The 24,706-nt window shown below is 41.0% G+C and overlaps 1 protein-coding gene across 5 annotated transcripts in view; it reads left to right on the top strand.

The window, feature by feature from the left end:
- Positions 1-24,706, top strand: part of PHLDB2 (pleckstrin homology like domain family B member 2) — a 116,409-nt gene that overhangs the window by 85,341 nt on the left and 6,362 nt on the right. For 2 of the 5 annotated variants that reach the window (XM_061454362.1, XM_061454363.1), the window contains exons 7-17: positions 2,926-3,054; positions 5,764-5,919; positions 6,666-6,776; positions 7,931-8,020; positions 11,113-11,256; positions 12,061-12,234; positions 12,930-13,070; positions 13,636-13,735; positions 21,447-21,654; positions 23,228-23,318; positions 23,763-23,909. In XM_061454362.1, coding sequence (XP_061310346.1) covers positions 2,926-3,054; positions 5,764-5,919; positions 6,666-6,776; positions 7,931-8,020; positions 11,113-11,256; positions 12,061-12,234; positions 12,930-13,070; positions 13,636-13,735; positions 21,447-21,654; positions 23,228-23,318; positions 23,763-23,909 — 1,491 coding nt within the window. The remainder of the gene's footprint in view (positions 1-2,925; positions 3,055-5,763; positions 5,920-6,665; positions 6,777-7,930; positions 8,021-11,112; positions 11,257-12,060; positions 12,235-12,929; positions 13,071-13,635; positions 13,736-21,446; positions 21,655-23,227; positions 23,319-23,762; positions 23,910-24,706) is intronic. The other 3 variants (XM_061454364.1, XM_061454365.1, XM_061454366.1) reach the window with 3 other exon arrangements.

The following is a 24,706-nucleotide window of genomic DNA, read 5'->3' as shown; positions in this document are numbered from 1 at the left end:
CAGTGTCACACCTCAATTCTTTCAATTGCTATCCTTCATGATGTTCATGTAACTGCCAAAACTGATCCAAGCTGTGCCCCAGCATCATCAAACTCCAAGTCAGTCCTGCTCCATATCCTAAAGTTCATTTAACGTGTATCTAGAGGCAGACCGTAAGCTGGGCAGTAGGCTAAAACTAGATATTATACTTTACTGAGCTGTACTTGTCTGGAAACAGGGTGTTAAGGATCCAGCCAGACTGCAGTTCCTGTGACTCTGGAGTCAACGCTGGGGCTGGGACACAGTTGTATGCAGAGAAACATTTACCAAGTACAAGCTCATGCGGTTAAATGAGGATGAGCAGCTGGAGTTCACAGCTCTGCTGCTACTGGTCCTGAGCACACAGCTTATGGAGTCAGCTGCAGGCTTGCACTTAGCATCTTGCACTTAGCATCTTGCACTTAGCATCTTGCGCTTAGCATCTTGCACTTAGCTTGCACAGTTATTAGTGTTTTCCCTTCTAAAAGAACATGCCTTGATCCATTTATAAAAGAAGCTGTATGGAAAAAAATCTGATTATCCCTTTATTTATCAAGTTATTCTTTGTGAATTAAATGGACTTTACCAATGCACAGCCAGAGATGTCAGCAAACTGAACCCCACAGCTGCAAATGCCTCTCATTGCTGAAAGTGATATTTCCTGTCAAGACTGCACATTTCGAAGGGAGCCAGTTTGCTGGGATGTTAGCACTTCCTATGCTATAAATAGACCAGATGAGTATCGCTTTCAGTCTCAAAGGAATACATTTCTGGTTTCTTGAGGGAAGTAACGGTACCTCTGGCAGGATTCTCAGGGAGTTTTATACTTGCTGGGGATGTCTTCTCACCCTCAAGATTTGACTTGCTGGTTAGTGAATGAGCGTGCTGGTTGCAGTGCATAGATACCTAGAGAGCTATCAATAGCGTCAGAGGCACAATAACATCAGAGAAGTCCTTGCTGCCTTAGATTGTTATGTGGGCAGGAAAGGAAAGCAGGAAACAACACGTCAGACGTCAATTGAATGTTAAATGGACATCAGGGTTTGTGAGGAGGGGAACTACCAGTTTATTTATAGATGCCCTTCCGTGTTGGAAGTAAGGATGATTCGGCAAATGGGGGTTCTGTGGGGACAGAGGTCTAGAGGTGACCTGTCAAGAGTTGCATGCTTCTCCTTCATTGTGCAGCTTGCATGTGCTACATCCTCTGCTTTTCTGAGCCCTGCTGCTGCTGTTGGAAGACAGAAACTAATACAGGAAGTCCAGGTAATTGAATATGCTGGCTCAGTTTTACAAGCTTAAAGAAACCCCCAAGTAACCATTTGGGTTCATCTGATTGTATGAGCTGAGAAGCTGCAGGTGTAAATGAAAGTTACAGAGCTGGGAATTCGGTTGACATCGGGCTTGAATGAGGATGCTTCCTGTTGTTGTTTCTAAATACTGGGAAAATTAAACCCCAGATCCTGATTCCACTCAGATTTAGAGATAAAGCCATAAAGAAAGCAGGCAGCTAATACATGTTTGATGCTGTCCCTCCACCGTGCGTGAGGGTTTGAAAACCTTGTCAGGATCAACAAAGAGAAGGTTTTGGGAAAGACCATTCTACAGTTTGAAATGGCAAGTACTGCATACTAGAAGTTTCTTCTCTATGGCACATGCCATGGGGTGCTGCAGAGTGTCTGATCATGTAGCAGCTGCTGAGCCACACATTTGATGTTAACATTAAATGATAATGGGGACTGGAGAGAGGATGAATGACTGGATGCTGTGACAGAATTCAGCTGATCTTGGAGCATCCACAAGGAAAAGCTGGAGTTTTGGGGCTGACACTGTTAATTTTTGAGTGTTAAGGAGAGTTAGATGTTACCCGAGAGGAGGTACATAACTACAGAACAAGAAATAGAAAAGGGAGCTACACCAGTGTGACTCTAGAAGGTAGCAGAGAGCTGGGCTTCAGAGCTGGTTTATTTATACCTGGCATATCAAGTATATTGGCTTTTCCAGTTCTTAATTGCTCAGCTGAAGAAAATGCATCTGCTGTGTTGGCCAGCGGAGGTGCAAGTAAAAGGCATTGAAAACATTCTCTGTGCTCTGATTTATCGGTTCCCACACTTCAGTCCCTAAATAAAGAAGAGTGTACAAGGTGGCTTTAAGTGATCTGCAGTCAGTCTCTGAAGCAGTTTTGCACAGCAAACCATGCAGTACTTTGTAATAAAGATGTAAACGTTTAGGGCTTTTGGACATGAGAAGCTATATGCCAAATACTGTTAGTTGGAATGAGAGGAAAGATGAGTGAGGGCAGGGAGGTCGAGCAGTCCCCTTTTAGCACAGGTTCACGTTCCTGTACCCTGAAGCAAACGTGTAAAATCACTTGGTGTTTCTGCTGCAACAGGATTTCCTGGCCCAGGTTTATTGCTTTAGAAGATTCTGTCTCATTGTGTTTTCTCACTGCTTGCTAAATGTACTTATCTGTACAGAAGCGCATAGGCATGTAATTCATTCTCCCAGAGTGATCCATTTTCCCCTCACTGCCAGTCTGGTCATTTCCCAACCATTTTGCTTTCTAAATCTACTCTTTCCTCTCTCCTTCATCATTACCTCACTAACATGGCTACCATTTCCTTTATTGTGTTTGGTTTTGTGTATATTAGGTGAGACAAGCGTTTGGGCAGTGGGCTTTAACAGCATCATACAGTGATGAGGGAGAGAATTAAGCACCGCGCTAAACTGCTTAATGTTTTGTTTTGATCATTTTGCATCCCACCGTTGCATTTCAACTAACAAGAGGTTTCTGTCTTTGACCTCCATGCTTCCAACTGTTCATTCAGGTTTTGCCCCACACCGTCGTCATCCCTAACAACATCTTGGGTTTGAAGGTAATTGTGTTTTATTTTCTGGTTCATGCTTCAGGAGAAATTAAAACTTGATGCTGAGAGGGAAAAACTAGAGAGGCTTCAGGAGCTTTACTCCGAGCAGAAGACGCAGCTTGATAATTGCCCTGAGTCCATGAGGGAACAATTACAGCAGCAGCTGAAGAGGGTCAGTAGCAAGTTTCAAGATTGCACTAACTTTTTGTTGGTTTCTTTTCTTTTCTTTTTTAGAGTAAAGTGTTACTTGTTCTGTTTCAAGTATCTGCATCTTATACCTGTTACTAGTCATGAGGGTTATGTTTCCTTGTGGGATGCTTGTGATAGATGGTGTGTGCACAATGGCAAATGCGCAGAGTGCAAATGGGTGGGTTAGGAATCCTTTTGTGTTGAATGCTTCCAAAGCTTTGGGCTACGTGCCTGTAGTTAGCACCTTAGGCCTTGTGGGTGGTGTGAAAGCTGTTGTGATGTTTAGATGGTTCGGAGCATCCCTCTTTACCTGTGGGATGGGAATTGAAGTTGTGTGAGAGGGATCAGCCATTTTAGCAAGCTTTCCTGCTTTGTGTTTGATCTTGTTGTGTACCTCTCCTTTGCAATGCTGTAAAAGGCTGTCTCGGTGAAGCCGTGGATAATTTCTCTTTCTCAGCATATAACTTATAGCCTGAACAGTGTATAACTTACAGCTTAGCCTCACCTGCGCTTTGGGAAACTCATTTTTAAGATGATACCACTTACTAAAATAGGTTTATTTCTTCCTGTGTTTGCAACAGTTGCATCTTGGTGTAAGAACCTTTGCATGAAGTACAAATGCAACTTGATTTTTACCTTATCTATAACTGGAAAAGCTACAATATAATCTGTGAAGGTGCAGTTACTATCTGTAGAAAGATTGTAGTATTCATTAAGGTTAAGTGGGGTCTACAGCACATACAGTTACCTCTGGGGGGCAGAGGGAATAATTTTCCAAGCATCAGTACCATCTGAAAGACAAACTTGATCTTTCAAAAGTCCATCTTGGGGAATAGCAGTGTTATGTTCTGCAGTATTTGGGAAGTTTGATGGGTTTGAGACACTTGGGATTTTTCTGTAAGTTACCTTTACAGAAACAAAGGCAGTATTCTATAATATCTCATTCATATTAGAAGGAAATGAAGCCTTTCTTGTGTAGTCACATCCTTGAAGGTATTGATGAATGAGAAGTTGTGGTCCTGTTACTGTGGGATGGTAATAAATCCTTTTTCACTATTGACTGCTGGCCTGATTTCAGCTCTAACAGTTATTTTTCTCCTTTCTAGTAGCTGGTGCAGTGCTTTGGCTTTAGTCTGAGAACAGTGCTGATAACACAGCATTGTTTTAGTCATTGCTAAGTAGCACCTACCCTGACCAAGGACTTTTCAGTCTCTCATGTTTTCATGCCTCCCTGCTTCTTGTGCCCCTCCTCATGGGCAGAACATGAGAGGGGCTTCTAGTAGTCTGTTTGATTAAATGTTGTTAATTATTTTGTTGCCTTGAAATTGGCTTAATAACTATTTGGGATTTGAAAGTGAGACAAAACTTGAGATGTGGGGTACAGTTACAGCTCCAGTTAGTCCTATTGCATATTATTCCAGGCCAACTGTAGTGAACATCAGCTGTGGCGGCTGTGATCGAAGAAGTTATCACTGAATTAGTGCACAGTAGCTCTCTAATGGGTACCAGCTGTGGGAGCTGTTATGAAATTACCATACGTATCATATCCAAAATACAGAAAATACTTTCATCCCCCCAAATAAGCCTGGTACAGGGTTAAATACTTGACCCTGCCGCAGGTTATGGCTTCTACTTTAATGCCAACATGGAAGGATCTGAAGGTGATGAATCCCCTTCTTGCTTCATCTCTGGGACCTCAGAAACGTTGTCATTTGTGCTCAGGGTCGCAGGCAGCCAATTTCATTGTAGCATTGGCTGCGTGCTGGGTCTGAAGTCTGGGTTGGGGATGCTGGTGCACAGCAGGCAATGGGATGGCTTATTAGCATGCTTCATCCTTTACTCTTAGTATGAAGGCACCAAAGCTTGTTTGTTCTCGTGTACCTAGGTTTATAAGGATATATATATAAATGGGGAAGGAGAATAGATGCCTGGATTCCTGCAGAGATCTGAAAAGACAGTGTCCATTGCTAGGAAATATCTTGCACTTCAGAAGAAGTTCTGGTTTTTAGAGGCAGTGTGGGCCCATGGGGCAACCACCACATCTTGAAGTAATGGCCAGGTTCTCTCCCATCGAATTTTCTTCAGCGTCCTTACTGAAGTATGAGAGATGCAGGAGAAATTTATGGTTTGGAAATACCATATGGAGCCATTGTGTTTGTTGTTTGTATATAGATTATTATTTACTATATTTTGAGGTCAGTTGTTTTAGCAAAAGGGAGGCAGTACACTTGCTACTTGGTTCAGGAAGCCGTTGCCTACAGCAAGAACAGTTCTCCAACAAATCTTATGCTGCTGAGTAGGATACTTGTGAAGGTTACAGCAAGGTGGAAGGTGTCCCTGCCCATGGCAGAGGGGTTGGAACTGGATGAGCTTTAAGGTGCCTTCAACCCAAACCATTCTGTGATTCTATGATTTAATTTATTTATTGTTTCCCTGGTGGACAGAGCTGTATAGAATGGAGCTCAATTCTTGTTCCCTAGCACATCTTACGCAGAATATATAGCACTTTGTGAGCTCGACTAGCCCTATTTGCTCTCTTATGGTGACAGTAGATCATTAAAAGCATTCAGTTCCTGTTTGAGCATGTTGCTTGAGGTATGTAAATACTGTTTCAGACTGGGGTTTTGTGTTTGTAAGCATCTCTACTCCGGTTTCAGTGAAAGCATGGTTTTATTTTATCTTTTTGTGTCAGGATGCTGATCTTTTGGACATAGAAAGCAAACACTTTGAAGATCTGGAATTTCAGCAGCTTGAACATGAGAGCAGGTTAGATGAAGAGAAAGAAAATCTGACACAACAGCTCCTGCATGAAGTGGCCGAGTATCAGCGCAGCATTGTCAGCAGAAAGGTAAAAGCACTGACACTCAGCTCATACGTTGTTTGTTGTGTAGCGTAAAGGAGATGGAGTGGATCTTTAACCTGCCCATCTGTAAGAAATGATGCAAAAGTTTCTTCTTTGGAAAAGCTTTCGAAGCAGAGCTAAGGTGATGGACTGGTAATGCCACACAGACCAAACCATGCACTTCTCCGAAAGGAAGTAAATGAAATCCATGCTCTGCTTTTATATTTGCATGTAAAAACTAAACCCTTTTATTTGCTACGGAAGGTACCACAGCATTGGGTTTTCTGCTTTATGAGAAGAGATCTATACAGTCTGGACAAAACCACAGTTATTTTATGCTCATGATTGGTGTTGATGTTAAATGATTTTGTTAACAATAGAGCAGCAAATTAAGAAGACACCTTGATTTTTAACATCAGTTGTAAAAGTCCCATCTCAACCAATTAAATACCAGTGTTTCGGAGATCAGAAGTTGCATTTTTAAACCGGTTCTCTTCAGTATATGGATGCTATTTACCATATTATCAAAAGATACATGCAACTGTGCCTTTGTTCTGTCTCTTGAATAAATTGTCTCTTTACTAAATCTTATTTAATTATCTCCTTTGGAGCGGCGAGCTGCCTTGTAAAACCTTATTTTCCTACTCCTTCACTCATATGAATGAGTGAACTCATGAATAGAATCCTTGCTGCAGGTTGTCTTGTGCTTTGAAAATGAAACCTAAGTTGTGCTGGTTTTCGTTTTATATTAGGAAAAGATATCTGCTCTCAAGAAACAAGCAAATCATATTGTCCAACAAGCACAAAGAGAACAAGATCATTTTGTAAAAGAGAAAAACAACTTAATAATGATGCTGCAAAGAGTAAGTATTTGTTGCCTGTCAAATATTTTGGCGTGTAATAAAAGTGCTTTCAATGGAATAAAAGAATGTGAAGCACAATAAAAGCATCAGTTATAGAATCATAGAATAGTCAGGGTTGGAAAGGACCTTAAGATCATCCAGTTCCACCCCCCCCGCCATGGGCAGGGAGACCTCCCACTAAAGCATGGTACCCAAGGCTCTGTCCAACCTTCTTTATGCAGAAGCTAGCAAGTAACTAATAATGTGATAGATGTTTGTATTCATTAACCTTTAAAAAAAGAAATCTTTTGTGATTTATCAGCAGACTTACAGTGATAAAAGTTAGTGGCATTTGATAATCAAGAGGGTTTTAGAGGTGCCCTCCTTCCAATGGAGTCCCCCAGAGGCACCCACCCAGGTGCCGAAGCTAGAAGCCTGTGCTCCAGGTATGGCTGCTCAAAGCATGCACAGTGTGTTCAGAGTTTTGGCATGTAATAGTCCATCCCAGGGGACAAGATGAGATACTTAACATCTTGTAACAGCTGGTTAGTAAGAAGCTGGCACTAACCTTTTGTGTCCATTTTACATTTTGCTTTAAATCGGAAGAGATTTGTAGTGATAGAGATTGTAGTGATAGGACAAGGGGTAACAGGTTAAAACTTAAACGGGGGAAGTTCAGATTGGATATAAGGAGGAAATTCTTTCCTGTGAGGGTGATGAGGCACTGGAATGGGTTGCCCAGGGAGGTTGTGAATGCTCCATCCCTGGCAGTGTTCAAGGCCAGGTTGGATGAGGCCTTGGGTGCCATGGTTTAGTGTGAGGTGTCCCTGCCCATGGCAGAGGGGGGTTGGAACTGGGTGATCTTAAGGTCCTTTCCAACCCTGACTATTCTATGATTCTAAGAGAAACCATGTTTGGTTCATTAAGCACAATGAGCCTATTTGGTTTGGCTGTGGTTATTACATAAATTCCTTTACTAGCTTTTGAAAACAGACCTTCTGTACCTCTACTTTGTTGTTCAGTTACCCAGCAAATGGAGGAAGTTGAAGCTCTGTGGTGCCGTTTCTACCCTTCTCTTTCAGCGTGTTTCTTTACATGGTTACAAAAGTGGCTAATGTTTATTTTCAGTACGTGGCTGTTTGGTTTTAGCGTGAAATGCCTCTTTTTCTTAACAGGAAAAAGAGAATCTCTGTAATCTGGAAAAGAAATATTCCACACTTTCCGGAGGAAAGGGATTTCCTATCAGTCCCAATAGTCTAAAAGAGGTAAAGAGATTCACTGCTTTTGACTTTACCATAACTAACTTTCAACAGCGTTTCATATGAAAGCACTTGAGTACTTAGTGGAGTCCTATTAATACAGTTTTCTGAGATGTGATGAAATTACTTTGTAAAGCTATTCATGGAAGTCCAAATGCATGGAGGAGCAAAAATAGCTTCCCTTGAAGTTTTCCCAGATGTGATTGGCATTGCCTTCATCTCTTGCTCTGGAAAAATGATCGCTTTTGTATGTGTGTCTAATTTTCTCAAAATAGACAATTTAATCTCATTGGAGTGAAGAAGAATGAGGTCCAAAAATAACTCTGTTCAAATATGAATACAGTGCAGTCTTATTTTTGCACTGTAGATTTTATCATTGCTTCCCTTCCCTTTATTCTAAGGCTCTGCAGTAAAGCATGACAAGTGTATGTTTTGATCTTTATAAAAAGCATTGAATTAAAGACTTCAAGCTATTGTGGTTATAAGATACCTATTTAGCTATTTATTCAACTGTTTTGAATAGTTGCATAGTGGCAAATGTAGCATTTAAAGTACACTGACAGGTTTCTATGGCTGCTTCTTTAACTTCTGCTTAAGAGGTTTGACTGGACTTGCCAGATCTGCTTGTAGGAAAGCCCTGCCACATGTAATGATGTAGGTGTCACTGTGGGAAGTCGGGCTCTTGAAGTCTAAAGCGACCACGTCCTTTCAGCACCTGGAAAGTGTGATCTTGCTTATTTGGCCTTCAGGTTCCTGGTGTGCAGTTCCGCATGCCAGCGGGGCTGAGCACCCTTCCTCACTGCAACCCGCATTGCAGATGCTTAGACTTTCAGTATCCTTGGTTGTGTTTCAACTTGGACCAGTGCATCTGGAAAGTCTGAGCATTCGGGTGGTTTTGTTTGGGTTTTGGTGGTTTTTTTTCTCATTTTGAGATGGATCTGTTTATTTTCTCACTAGATAGTGGGTTCTATCTCTGATTTTTATCTTCCTATCCACGTAATGGTTTGTTTAATCACAGGTATTTCAATATGCACCTACATTATGTAAGCCTGGATGAAATGGATTATTCAGCGGTGTCATTCTGTTCACTGCAGTGAGGTCAGTTAGGACTTAGTCCAAGGCAAACAGGAGAAGGAATAGCCAGGTGTTATATTTGTTTCAGTCCAGTTTAATTCTAATCCAACTGTTCTGGCACCTTTAGAAGTCAGGCACCAAACGGTACACAGCTTAAACAGACTGCCTGCACACAGAAGTTAATTTCACCATGGGGTTGCTCACACATCCCAAGCCCCTCTTCACCAGAGCACGCATTTCTAACTCTGTTCCACCCATCATGAAGCTTACTGCCTGCATATGCAGTAATAGAGAGTAATGGCCTCTAATAGAGTAACTCTCTAATAGAGAGTAACTATCCTTTTTAGGCAGGATAGTTACCCCAGTACTTACATAAAGTGAGGAAAATCAGTGCTGTTTCAAAGTTCAGCATTGACAAAATTACTTGGATGCCTAATCTGATTTGAAACTGTTTATTCATCTAATGTAGCAGGGGCAGGGGCACGTGATAATGCACAACACTGTCATTTATTGTTAGCCTTTTCGTTTTAACTCCATGGTGAATGCCCACTGGGGCTGTGAGTCTGAACTGAATGTTTTTCATCAAATGGTGAAAGTGCTTTTATCCTCCGTAAAAAATGAATACAGTATTGCATTCATAGACTTGCTAAGTTTTGGTTACTGATGCGTATACCAGATGCTTAAGCAAGCTTTATACTTCATTTTGCCATAATATGGCCACATGTTTTGAGAGGTCAACTTTAGTGTCCTTACCCTTCTCATTTAATAGTTCATCAAATAATATCAGAGTTAAGATGTGTCTCCTATTTTTAGAGTGCTGTGCTCACAGTTTGATACCTCATTTTCCAGAATTGGTTATCTGCTTGAAACGGCTGATAAAGCTTGAAATAACTGATAAAGTACACTGAAAATTGTGCTAATAGATAGCAGGGTTAGTACTTTTTCCCACCTTTCCTTCTGTGATCATTATTAAGTTATCCATTTTTTAAAAGAAGCAATACTATAGCAGTCCATGGCTTCTCTTATTGAATTACTGAAGTATACTTACTGGAAGTCAGTGTGGTGGTATAATAACAGAAACACAGCCCCTTTGAAACCTTCTGAATTTAAAAGCAACTTAACCATCTTGACTTAAAAAATGAGCTTATTTCTAATTTTAATGACATTGCTTCAACAGTGATTTATTCTTCCTTTTGCATAGCCTTGTTTTCTATGGATAAAAAGTTAGGATATTTGGCATTTTAGTCTGGCATCCTGTACTGCACGGATTAGAATCCATGTTTTATTTTTTAGATAACATTTGTTCAGTTAACATCAAAGCAATGCAATAATTGTACTCTGTTATTATGTCTCAAATCTGCATGCATAATACTCTCTGCAGGCAGAAGCACACTCTGATTGCTGTGCGTGCTGCTCCTCAGTCCATTTGCAGTGGCTGTGGGGCTAACTCTAACAGCATCTTACCTGTCTCCTGGTAAGACCTAGAAGGTCAAAGTGACTTCCAGACAATACAAATGGAAGGTGCTGTGTCAGTATAATTTATAGAATAGCAACGGCTGGTCCTTAGGCAAGTTCTTCCCAGTTCTGTTAGTTATTTGGTTTACTCAAACTAGCTTAATAGCTAGGTGAGAAACAAGTTTTATTTTACTTAAACATGGACAAAAAAAAGGTGAAGAAATAAGATAGGTGAATGAAATTAGTTCTTTTTCCCCCAGTCTGCTTTCCCAAGAAAGAGCAGCATGCATCATTTCTAAAGGGATTTACATTTTGGTCACTTCATGTACATTTGCTTTTTGGTTACTTACTCCACATGTTTTTTGGAATTAAATGGAGAACAGTTTTCCATACCCAAGTATTCGACATTTGAAGGGCTTGATGATAATTTTATGATGATGAAGTATTTCAATGTTAACAAATATTTTGGCTGTATCACTCTAAACTAACTTTCATCGTGCTGGATACATTAATACTCTTGCACGTCTTTTGGCTTTTGCTCCTTTTAACTTCTCAATTCCTCCTTTTAGGGTTATATCAGTGTAAGTGAAATTAGTGAGCTGTATGGCAATTCCACGAATATACCCCCTTCCACTCAGCCCCCCACAGATGCTGACGCAGTTGCCACTGAGCCTTCCACGGCTGTGCTGACGAGCCAGCCACAAAATAAAGAGGTTTGTTTGAGAGACATTTCCCTTTGTTTGCATTGTTCTTTCATGGCTGCCTTTTTCTTTTCTTTATATTCTTTTTTTTTTTTTGGTAATTTGACATGTAATAAACTGACCCTAAGGCAAAGTGCCTCCTGCCAGTTACCAGGTCAGATAACAGTATAAGAGTAAAGGTGAAGGGCTGCTCCAGTTGGGAAGTGTCCTTGGTGATGTAGACGGGACTCTGAAGGCCGAAATCCTGAATGGTTATGACCCAAGCAGCAATAAGGGACAATCTTTACCTGTCAAACACTATAATATAATGCACCTGTAGTAAATGGTCTCTGGAGTCCATGGGTGTTCATTTTGTATGTTCTGTAGCTTTATTTTCCTTTTTCTTTTTTTCCTGTGAGGTGGTAGAAGTATATCTTGAATATCTGTGGGAAATGGGTAGCTTCCAACTTAGCTATTCCACGGAGTCTGTCCAGTCTGTGTCTTCTAGCTTATTCTCTCTCTTCCCCATCCTTTGTGATGTTTTTGCCTATGTAATGACTACAGCAAACTTTAAATGAATCCCCTTTGAAAGGAGTGGAATAACCTTATGAATGTAAACCCACCTTTGTGTTGCAATAAGGCAGCTACTGGTTTAGAATTTGGCATTTCTGCGCTGCTTCTGGTAGCTCAATATGCCTTGAGAGTTGCAATACAACAATACCTCCTTCCCTGCTAAACGCTCCAACACAGTGCTAAAACTGCAGCTTGTATGTGCCGTATCTTTTGAGCAATTCCAAAAAGAAAACTCTGTGTGTAATTTCTCTTTTTTCTATAAAGCTAAGATCACCTCTCTGTTCTGGATTTGTGTTTCCTCACTCTCTTTCTCCTCGCTCTATTGCTCAACTTCCATCAGTCCATTGGCCTGAGGTCATGGCTACTCATGTAGATCCTATTCCTTTATCTGACACACCTCCACCTCTGCCAGCTAAGAAACACCGCAGGCAACAACAGGTAACAGATTCAAAGCTGATAACTTGGGATTGTTGTGTGTGTTTGTTATGGTGGCCGTGAGGTTTATTTACATGGGAAGTTTTTAGTGATAATGATAGATTATAAGTTGATAGTGCTTGCAGAGTGTTGCACTTAAAGGCACTGCTCACTTAAAAATCAACACAATGCATTATAGAATCTCACTGAACTAAGCTTTTCCTTATCTAAACAACCCAGAGGCAAATATTAATCTTTATGAGCTACTGTAACTGTCGGAAGACTTGCAGCAATAAAGTACAAGTGACTGTGTTTGAAAGGCCTAAATTAAGTTTTCATAGGCATTTGAACAATGCCTCTCAAAAGCTATATTGTTTTTAAGCCACCAAACTATTAGAGGTGAATAAATGTTTCTCTTTGTAATTGGATAACACTTGTACACTAGACTTGAGGGGTTTTGGGGGGTTCTTTCTTAGTTTACTTTAAAATTCACAAAATGTGCCTGTGGATTTCATGTATTTTCTTAATCAGCATGGTTTTAATGCGACATTAGTAGAAATCTTGCAAAGCATCGTGAAACAGGAGGTACTCTGTATTTTAGAGTTTATTCTCTCCAGTGAAGCTCCCAGCCTGTCACCAAACAGTATATTCTATATAGTGCATCACTGAGCAAGTAGGTCAGTTCGTAATGTCAAAACTGTAACAAATTACATTTGAAGCATTTCAGAAACCTGGAAGAGCGCAAGAAGCAGCACAGGGAAGGCATGTACATGAGTGATACTTTACCTCGCAAGAAAACGACCCCAACCATATCACCGCACTTCAATAGCTCTACGCTTGGACGAAACATTGCATCTAAAGTACGTAGCTGCATAATACTAATAGCCTTCCAGTGTCTATGTAAAAATCCCTTTATTATGTCAGAGGTAATGCTTATAGCGGTTCCCAACCCGATTCACATCTGAAATTGCCTTTGAAAGAACTTCAGGTTTATTAATGCATGGAAATAGACATAAAGCCTTCCATACTTCCAGCCTTTATTCTGACCTCTGGAAATGCAGTGCTGTAGTACATTCATCATAAATGCATGGTCACTGTCCCAAAGATTGTATTTTCAGGCTAGTTTCAGTTGATTCTAGAGACACAACAGGTTGTAGTCCTTCTTACCGAAAGCCTCGAAATAGTAAAGATAAGGTTATGTATAAAGTGAAAACACTCTTTATTTGTGGCATGCTACATCAACAAGCAGCAGGAAGGTGAAGATACTTGGGAAAAACTTTGCCTAACAGAGACTGTGCACAACTAAAATACCCATGGCTGACGAATGTGGCACGACGTTGATACCCGTGACAAAGCAAGTTTAAAGGAATAAAAAAAAGGTCTTGAAATGTAGTTTTAAGCACGCATTTGCACAATTTCCTGCAGGGCCATTTGCCATTAGGACAGAGCAACAGCTGTGGGAGTGTCCTCCCTCACTGCCTGGCAACCATGACCAAAGAGTCAGAGTCGAGACGGATGCACAAAGGTAAGACCTTTGCATTTGATTCATTCTGTTTAAAGCCAGTGTTCAGTTCTTCAGGAGATAAGCCTGAAACTGGTGTTGCTATAAGCGACAGGGCTGTAAATTAGAAGTTTACTTCTTACTGGAAAAAAGCAAGTTCTAAATATGATTTTCAGATATTGCCAAAATAAGATGTTAAGATTACGAGGTAGATGCACATCTGGTTTTGAAGCCTATGGTCACCAAATATCTAGTAAGCAAGAAGAGTATATTAAAAAAACCACACATTGGTTGAGTAGGTAATTCCTGTGAGTGATTTTTGAGGCAATATATTACATGTGGCTTTCTTGTGGGGTTGGTTTTGGCTTTTGGGTGGTTTGGTTTGGTTTTTTTATCCTTTTCATGTTGTGATCATACAAATTGTTTTTCATAGGTATGTTTTTTTGCCAGGACAAATTCCCCAGAAATACCTCTGAGAATCTCTTAACTGCAGTGTTATAAGTGATCTTGAATATCTGGGCTACAAAATAGGAAAGGAGAGAGGTGTTCTGACATGGCTAAATGGCTTTACTTTTGTCAGAGGGACATAGCGATGATGAATCCAAAAGAAAGTTGCATCTTTGAAACATGATCTTGGAGGCTAGGGGATTCTGTGTCTGTCATTTGTCAACTTGAGTCGATACGTCTAATTACTGCTTTAATGAGATGTATTAGTCATAAGTGTCCCATCTTCAAATGGAGTTGCTCCTCAGTGCCATCTGTCAGTTTGTTTTGTTTCTGGCATCTGTGTCATTGTTACCAATGTAAGTGCAAGACCAAGAGGTCCTTGTGTAGAATTGCACTGACTAAGCCTGAGCTGAGATAGCATCCGTCCTGTTGTTACGGGACTTGCCAGAGCTAGCAGCTGTTAAAGGTCAAAGAGAAGGGCTGAGGTCAGCCTTATGCAACAAGATGACTCAATGCAAGGATAGAACAAGCTTGTTGAGAACGGATCATGACTTACTGCATTCACTTTATAGAGCTGTTCCAGTTGCGATTGTTGGTTTTAGCTTTAGTTACGCAGCAGGCCTTCCACGAGCCTACCGTGTCATGGCTCACTTATCTTGAGGTATCTCAGATGCGATACAAAAGGAGCTTCATAGTCAGCTTGAAAAGCTGCTTTGATGTTTTGTGTGCGCAAGGGTGGAATAGCTTCGTTCAGACTCATCATGCTGTTGTGTAGAAAGCACTTTGTTTCAGTTTGAAAATCAGTGAGGATGTTTTGGCTAAACTTTGATGGCAAGAGATCAAGTGCTTCAAATTGGAAATACTCTTGTAAAGGGGTTGCAGGAGAGTGTTAGTGTGTGACTTCTAATTATAAAGTGTTACCAAACCTAGCGCAAAGGCAAGAGTTTTCAGCATAAATCAACCCGTTTTAATGCTTAATCTTTTACCACCATGCAGTTAAGTCAATTGGCAGAGTAGAGTCAGATTTTTTTGTCCCGAGAGTGAGAAAGAGAGAAGTGCAGTATCACAAACCAAAACCAAGTAATGGTCTGACAAAGAAGAGCAGCAGGGGAGAATGAAAGAGATTTATTCATTAAGGCACTTGGCATGGTACTACTCATACGCCGTGAGGAACCACATCTGCTATACTGCCTGCCATACCGGTGACCATTATTTTTTGAGAGATTCAATAGTTTAAATGGAAATACTGAATTAAGAAGAGAGCCTTAAGGGACTGATTTGTACTGTGAGAGGACAGTTCTAGATGCCCTTCATCAGCTTTGCCAAAGGGAAATAATGCTGCTGGCTTTACTTGAACTGTCACAGGACTTGCAAAGTAAGAGACAGGGTCAAAATACAAAGGATACAGGAATGCAAGGATTGTTTGTGTCTTGACTACCTCTCCTAGTAGTCAGCGAAGGATTTACTCCCTTTGTGTTCAACATGGACCTCTCTGAATGTATTGCAGTTGGAAGAGCTAGAAGAGTGTAACTGCTTTCTCTTGCTCTGAAGTACCATGTTTCTACGCTGGGGAAAGCTCCTCGGTGTTAGTAACACACCACAGAAGTTTTTACAGAGCTGTATCTGCAGTGCAGAGCAGAACTTGGCAAGGACAGAGGTGTCCAAGTTGGATGGTTATACAGTCCAGCTATACAGAAGGGCTAGAGAAACTGCTTCAGGCACCTTTCATTCTTATAGGCACAGCCTTAATGAATGTTGTGATACAAGGACAGAAGGGACCAAGTTCAACTAGGTGTGATTTCTGGTTTCTCCTGGCACCTCATACCTATGCCTATTACATGGAGGAAAAACAAGCTTCAAAGTCATGAGCAAAGGAAGTGCATTTCTGTGGGACAGTGAGATCTGGGAAATGTTTTGAACCTGGTGTATTTAATCATACTACACATTGAATTGACTGTCTGGAATTTTATGTGGCTTCCACTAAACTCAGCTCAACTTGAGTCTGTGTAACTAAGATTGATTTCAGCAGGCATCCTTAAATATATCATTGAAAACAAAGCCAAACATCAGTCAGTGGACATTCTTGGTGATGCTCCTTTATTCTATCACTCTGTGATAAATGGTTATGATATAATAAATACACTGTAATTCTTACAAGAGCATCTTTGGGGTACATCTGGTTTGCCTTTTTGGGCTGAGTATTTCGGAGGAGTAAGATTTTCTGCCAGATCAGTGGAATTCTGCAAATGTATGGATACTGCTTATGCTGATAAATAATGCTTATCTCTCTTCATTCTCCAAAAATTAGTTATTCACCTAAAAAGGGTGATGAAGAGAGAAAAAGCGTTCTCAACTTGTCACGTGTACTAAGACACTGCTTGCTCTCCTTGTGTTTCTTTTCCCATTTGACAGGTCTTTCACTCCCTCAGTTTTCTGTGTTCAAGGTGATGTATTGCAAATACATAGAATCATAGGGTTGGAAAGGACCTTAGGATCATCCAGTTCCAGGTGTCCCTGCCCATGGCAGGGGGCTCACACTAAACCATGGCACACAAGGCTTTGTCCAACCTGGCCTTGAACACTGCCAGGGATGGAGCATTCACAACCTCCCTGGGCAACCCCTTCCAGTGCCTCACCACCCTAACAGTAAAGAACTTCTTCCTTATATCCAATCTAAACTTCCCCTGTTTAAGTTTTAACCCATTACCCCTTGTCCTGTCACTACAGTCTCTAATAAGTAGTCCATCCCCAGCATCCCTATAGCCCCCCTTCAGATACTGGATGATGATTGTATTGCAAATACATCATGATGTATTTGACCCCTCTGATGACGGGGGGGGGTTGGGTTACTGACACCTTGAGCATACAGCTGCAGTAGGTGCACTGGAGCTGGGTGTACTCAGGCACAGAGGAGAGCCAAGGTATCATGAGATAAATGCTATTTCATCAACCCAGTCTGGAGCACTGGCTACTGCGCGGCATCCCACAGACCGCTGTGCAAAGAGGATGATGTGCTCCTGAAGCAGTATTAGTAGCTTACTGTGTTCCTATAGGGTTTAAAAGCATTGAGCAAGCTTTTAGGCCAGATGTTCAGGTGTGTGCGTATAGATGTGAAAACAAGTATATTCAGTGGTGCCTGGAGGAAGTGGCAGCTCAGCCAGTTTAAAGATGCTGCCTGAGGATTATCACTGAACTAGTAATGGTCTAAAAGGAGATTTCTCTACGATGCTCTCTACAGTTTTAACTCTTTCAGTCCAAGAAGGTAAACATAAAAGTCTGGGGTGAAAAATTCCAAGTTAAAGTCAGGGATTTAGTAACAGCCACTTGAATCTGAACATGGATTTCGACCTCATTTTCTTTGTGCAGGAGTAAGCAGTGTCTGGGAATAAACCTTAGGCTGGTTTCAGTAGGAAGTCTTTTCATAGGTGTGTAAGTACTAAATGGTCTTTATTCCAGGATTACCAAAACTGTGTGTAGTCAGTCATGTGAGTTCAAGACTTGCCCTTGAAAGAAACAGTCACTGTCAGTAATCATAGCCTGAGTTAAGAGCAACTTAGGGCATGTTGAAGAGGGCACATCCTTGATATAAATCATTAGTGGGAAAAGCTATGTCTTAGCAGTCATTCCTGAGGTATTTCTGAAGGACTGTGTTTATCAAATCACCTTCTGTGTACATGCCTTTGTAAGCAAACCATGGGCTGTTTGGTACAATCTAGGCACCTCTGCACAGATTTAAACTTGGCCCTAGGAAGATCATACAGGTGCTGGGTGCCAGAAGCTTGTGCAGCGACAGGCGGCAGCAAGGAGGGAGTGTTATCCAGTTCAGTCCCATTGATTGAGGATGGAATCCAGAAGGGAAGCGGGAATGGTTAGCTGGGAGTTAAGATAATAAAGCCAGACACAACATTGGGAACACAACTGCTGGGACAGAGAAGTCAGGTACCAGCATGATGGTTATTTGTATTCTTTCTAAGTTCTATAGAAAAACAGTATACTGAGGGCAAGGTACATACATACAAACAAATTATAAGGGTTTTTTGAAGCAGTTTGCTTTTTTGTTTATTTTTTCCCCCTTTTTTTCCCCTCTTTCTCTTCTCGAACTCAGGAAAAGCCAGAAAAGGTATGAGAACATCCCTTCATCTGGCTGTATCTGTCGCTGCCATGATTGCATCAGCACTGTCAAGTAGTTCCCAAAATCAAGGAAAACTTTAATAACTTAAATAACGATAATGTGTCAAAAAGCCTTTTTTTTCCTGCTGTCAAATAACCTGTCACAACACCACTTGTGATTAATGCTAATATCTGCAGAGCTACAGCTTTGTGCAGGCCTAATTTTTCGCTTCTTTGCTCATAGCCATCCAAGTAGAGCAGAAAACGCAGAAGTCTTTGCAGATCTGTGGGTGACGATGACAGGGTAGACAGACATGGGCTTCCTACTTGGACATGTTTCCATACAAAGGATATATCTTGACATATTAATGTCAATCTCTTGAGAAAGAATGGAAATAAAAGAAAATGTACTGTGATTTTTTTAATGAAATACTGATTTGGGGGGTTTTATAACATACTTGACAGTGCCACTTCCAATAGCAGCATTCAGCTATAGGTTTCTATAGACCTATATAGGTCAACTATACAGGTCTGAGCCCACCATACTTTTGTGGTAGTGTATCTGTTTTCTATGATTTTGCAATAACTCTCTTGGAATATATATACATATATATTCATGATATGGCTTTATGGATATTTTCAATATTTTGCTCAACAGTATGGCTGTTTGCAGTGTTACATTTACTGCTTTACTACAGAGAATGCAAGAAACGTTTTCGCTCTTGTATCAGCTTAGACTTGGCTGATACAAGTCTTGGCTTGTGGGATGCTTTTAGTGAAGTGATGGATGAGAAGCCTAATATTGTTAGGTGTGTGTTCTGTGAACGGGCACCTGAGCAGTTAAAAACTTCCTATGCAACACATTGTGCCTGTGCAATGTGTAGGTGGGATTGTAAGAGAAGCAGGTCAGTTGCAAGGCTTGTCGGTGCCAGTACTTAGCTGATCCTGAGCTTTAACCTGCTTGTTGCTTACAACATGATGGGAAGATGAGAACATCAAATTATGCTTTGGTTTTGTGAATGCATCTCGTTTTGCAGCCTGACGACTGTATTTTTCTGGCAGTGGTTGGTTATGCTTGCGTGATTACATCGATTTAACTGATGTTTTACTTAAAAATGGGTCCTTTATGTAAGGTTGACTTTCCTTTAGGAGAGTGTTTGTAAAACTGTTATGTTTCTCTGTGCCTTTTAGATGGGTTTATTTTTCAGTGAAATATAAGGTATGCGATTCAGATTCGAATAGGAGAGGTTTTGCGAAGGGCTCAACAGCAAAACATGAATTTGAATGAAGTTCTTTCAGTCATTTATTGTTTTCCCTTTCTCTTTCCATAATGAATAATTGATAACCATTTCACAGGAGCAATTAGTCATTCCAAAGGTTCCAGTATGAAAGGTAATTGCTTTTCTGCAATAACAGCAGCATTTGCCATAATAATGGGGGGCAAAACCCAAACTGCACATGTGAATCAGTAACACCTGTGTTGTGTGAGGCTATTATCTGCAACTGCTGAGCTGTATTTGTGTCCCTTTTGTCTCTTTGACTAATTGGTGCAATTGAACTTTGACTGAAATTTAATGTTCTTCCAAATGGCAAGTAAAGTCCTATTAGTTCCTTAGAAACCAGCTTTAAGGTGTGTGAGAAATCTTTGTATGGTAGGGAGGAAAGCGAGGAGCAAAGAGGAAACTATCTGCCTTGGAAAAGCTTGCAGGGCCTGATTTCCATCAGAATATGCCTTAATTATTCAGCTTCAGTCATGCTTTTCAGGTACCTTTTGGAGAATATTATAGCCTTTCCAAGGTATAACTGCAATTGTCGGCTCCCTGAACTGGGATACTCCCCACTCCAGCATGGCAAAATATACTGAACAGTAACCTTGTATGTGCAGATAGAGAGTGGGAATAAGGCAGGAAAATATTCCTGCTTTAAGCATGTTTTCTTAACGTTTGTGTCTTAACGGTGCCTAGTAAAAGTTTTTATCTGGTTTCTGCTGCATTTGTCCATTTGTCTGCATTTTTTTCTGTATCTTAAATATGGGAAATGTCACTGGCTGTCCTGTATGAATGGGAGGTTTTCACGCTCTCTTAACAGTCCTTCCTAATCTCCAATTGTGCCACCAGCTCAGATTCTGCATCAGGGATATGCAGAGTATTTTAACCCTGACTGAGTATCAGAACTGTGAGAAAGTCTCACTGCTTGCATCCACTGAAGGAAAAGGTGAGCAGCGCAGTCGCATCTGTAATCAGATCGAACAGGCCTCAAAAGGGCACTGTAAACTGACTTCAGCTGTTCATTATACTTTCCTCTGCATCTGGCAAGCTCAACAACCTCTCTGCAAGTCAATATAAATACTGCTGCATTATTTAGGAAGAGCAATGGGGACATGAGATAGAAATAAATCTGAATAGTTTTTGAAGGGAGACATAGCCAAAGCTCCCTGTGTTCAAGGAGGATGGCTTTTCAGAAGGGGTGACTCTGTGGGCAAATAACAGCACAAAGAGCTTAAATGCTGCATAAAGCTGCTTTTTCTTTACACACGTTGAGCCATAGGGATCTGCTTCAATCACGTGCAGTGAATTGCAGTTGTAAAGCTCCAGTGACATACCTCTACACTAGTAACATCACTACGTCACATATAATAGTCACATCACTATGATGATGTGACAAGTAGCCTGTATCATTTCAGCTGAAACTAAAAGCCCAATTTGCAGCTACCAGAAGGCAAAGTTCCCCAAAGAGACAAAAAATAATCCACATTCAGTAAAATCAACCAAACAAGTGCTCAAGGACATTGAATATCAGGACTTTTTTTCTCTTTAATCAGTGTCCGTTCTTCTAGACCCCTGAATTAAGCTGCATTGCTTTCCAGATTAGGGCTAATTTTCTATTTCAAATTACAATTATATTCATGCAAATTAGATTTCCATACTGTACATAGGAACGTATATACATTGAAAAGTCATCCGTACTAATCTGCCTGTATCTGTGCCCGTCATAGATAAAACAGTTATTTAAAGGTTTGATTTTGGTTATGATTAACAGTAATATTGTAGTCCCTTGGTCACAATTCTGATAAGACTGAGGCGATGCTCAGGATGCTTGTGCTGCTAACGTGTTACGTTTGTGTCACAACATTTCTGGGTAAAACGTTCACACAAAGTACTTCCTCTGCATTGTGCAGGGTACAATCATCATCGCGTCTGTGAAAACCAAAGGCAGAAGTCTCCCGAATTCTACAGCAGGACAGCATCCGAATCAAACGTGTACTTGAACAGTTTCCATTACCCAGACCGCAGTTACAAGGACCACACCTTTGATACATTAAGCTTAGACAGTTCTGACAGCATGGAAACAAGCATATCGGCGTGCTCACCAGATAACATTTCCAGGTAAATCATCTTTCTTTCTGATCCAATGGCCATAGGGTTACAATGGAAAAAAGAGAGTATGTACAAGTTGATGCTATGATAATGTGAATGCTGCTGCCTGGTTAAGAAAATGTACGGTCATTAGACAAGCACCATGTTTAGTAGTTGGAGAGCCCTTCATAATCAGGTTTAACTATCCTCTCACGTGGTTATTTAAAGATGGAAAATGAAAATATCACATAATGTTGAAGGCCACAGAGAAATCAGTGTCAGTCCTGAACAGAAATGATGAAGCTGTCAATGCTCTTTCCCAAGTGGGTGATACCTGAGCTTCCTTCCCTGGTCACTAAAGGAAAGGAATTCCCTGTGATAGGCAATTTCTCAAAGACATCTGCCGGTGATGAAGAGCACTTGTCCTGCAAGTCCAGCATGTTAACCTACTAGAGCCGTATGCTGAAACACATAGGGCTCCTCCGATGGTCTTTTTTGCCCTTTCTTTTTCCTGGATCACTAATAATGACGATATGACAATGAAAGGCTTATGGCCCTCAGCTGCTTTTCTCATCCTCAGAGGCTGACGGCTCCAACACTGTGCCTCAGATAGGGGAAGCATCAATGATCTGTGTTAAAAAAGAAGTCCAGCTGAGTCTCAGAATTGTTTGCAAACAGTTTTCTTCTGGCAGCCTGATTTTAATGCTAGTACTTTCATTTCTGCTCACGGTCCTCCCCCAGCCATTTCAGAAGCATAAGTGGAGGCTGATAATCAAGTACAACATTGTCATGGCATTAAGAACCCCTGTGAAACACAAGGATGGCTTTTCTGGCTAGGATGTTGTGTTTCATTCAGCATCTGTTTCCTGTAACAGGGTATCAGCCCACTGATTTCCTCTTGTAGTCTTTGTCACTGCAATGTGGATTGCATTAGGACTCAGGGTTGGAGGATTTTTGCTTTAGATACACAGTGGGCAAGCTTCTGATAGTGGAGACAGTCTGGGAATTAACTCTGGGCAGCGATTTGACATGGCGGTGGTTGAAATCTGTCTCTCTTTGACTTGCCTCTCTGACCATTCTGGAGGAATATAGCATGTGTCTGAGCCACCTCGGGGCCATCCTGTAAGTGGGATCTCCAGCCCAGGAGAGGGGAGCCCTGACAGATGATGAATTTCAGTGGTGTCGTTTGCTCTTCTGCCTGCCTCTGCTCTTCTACAGCTTCCAGCCAGCGATGGCTGGAAAGAAAAATAAACCCTAAAGCAATCAAAAATACCCAGAAAAGGACCCATTACAACAGTTCAGTTTCTTACGATTCAAACTTTGGTGAGGGAAGAAAAGAGTCTGTGCTGATTTTGTTGATAAAACATAGAAGATAAGCAGTTAGTTTTCCTTGACAAAAGTTCCCTTAAGCAACATTAATTCCGATTAGTCTCGATGGTGTTCAAGAACCTTTTCTAGCCATATCAGACTTTACAGTGCCTACTGCACTGAACTGAATGAAAACAGGATCAACTCCCTTCTTAAACTGTCTTGTGTTGGATCATATGTCTTTAAATACCAAGTATTCTTTTAAATAACTCAGCTTTTGGGGGGTTTTATGCAGCGCCAGCACTTCAAATGTTGCGAGAATAGAAGAGATGGAGCGACTTCTGAAACAAGCGCACGCTGAGAAGACTAGGCTGCTTGAGAGCAGGGTAAGTATAATTTGTGAGTAAAACCAAGAGTGGGCCTGTTAGAGAATATCCTCCTAAATGCAACACTGGGCCCTAAACAGTTTACACCTAATAGACACCTAAAAAATTACTTCTCTCCCCTTAGTTTGGTCTGGTTTCACCCTCATAGTACATCTCTGAGCCCATATGCAATAGCTGCTATCCATAATAGGTGAGTTGATAGCAAAATCCCATCAGCAGCTAGGTCAGCACTGCTGCCACACCTGTAGGATTGCTGCTTAAGAAGAACCTTCATTTCTGGAGGGGTGATATTTGCAATTCTGATTCTAATTCTCGGTCCACTTGGCTGGATGTATATTTCTGACTACTTAAGAGGCAAAAAGGTATTTAGTCCTAGGTTAGAAAATACATTACCAGCTATAGTTTGACATATAATTGAAGTTCTCTGTGTGCTGTGGCATTTAGGAACGGGAGATGGAAGCTAAAAAACGAGCTCTGGAGGAAGAGAAGCGCCGCAGAGAGCAACTGGAGAAAAGACTGGAAGAAGAAACTAGCCAGAGGCAAAAATTAATTGAAAAGGAAGTCAAAATACGTGAGAAACAAAGAGCACAGGTGAGATGCGCTGACATGAAATGTTGACGTGCAAGAGTTCCCCTTGATATACAGAAGGGACTAAGTGTATTTCTGCCAATGGTAAACAGAACTGCTTTCAGTTGAATACATGGATTTATTATTTCTGACGTGTAACTGTGCTGCTTAAAGTATGTTTGGGCTTAGATAGATCATTAGGGACTGTAGTGATAGGACAAGGGGTAACGGGTTAAAACTTAACCAGGGGAAGTTTAGATTGGTTATAAGGAGGAAATTCCTTCCTGTTAGGGTGCTGAGGCACTGGAATGGGTTGCCCAGGGAAGTTGTGAATGCTCCATCCCTGGCAGTGTTCAAGACCAGGTTGGATGAGGCCTTGGCTGACATGGTTTAGTGTGAGGTGTCCCTGCCCATGGCAGGGGGGGTTGGAACTGGATGATCTTAAGGTCCTTTTCAAACCTAGCTATTCTATGATTCTATGAATATAATAGATATCTATTTAGCATCTTACATCTGAAGTATAAGTAGTAGTCCCTATGAGGTTTGTTACTGAGTATGGGCAGAGGAGAATTTTTTAGCCTCAACAAGAGAAATTTGTGTGTTATTTTTTATAAGCGATTGGTGGTTGTTTTCTTTTAATAAATAAAATATCTTGAATTGTCGCCTCCAAATATTTGACTGAAAAAAACACTGATAAAGAAGCTTTTCCAGTTCCACGTCTACTGTAGAAAGGACGTAGGTTTTCTTCTGTTACTTGGACTACACCACATGAGAAACACTATTTATTTAGAACAGTGTCCTACATCTCCTTGCTTCTGGTT

Source organism: Pezoporus flaviventris, unplaced genomic scaffold, assembly GCF_033815535.1.
Source record: "Pezoporus flaviventris isolate CSIRO_AGI_PZ_B2104156 unplaced genomic scaffold, CSIRO_AGI_Pfla_v1 ptg000015l, whole genome shotgun sequence".
NCBI lineage: Eukaryota > Metazoa > Chordata > Aves > Psittaciformes > Psittacidae > Pezoporus > Pezoporus flaviventris.
Note: the sequence above shows the minus strand (reverse complement) of the source record. Positions and strands in the feature narration are given on the sequence as shown.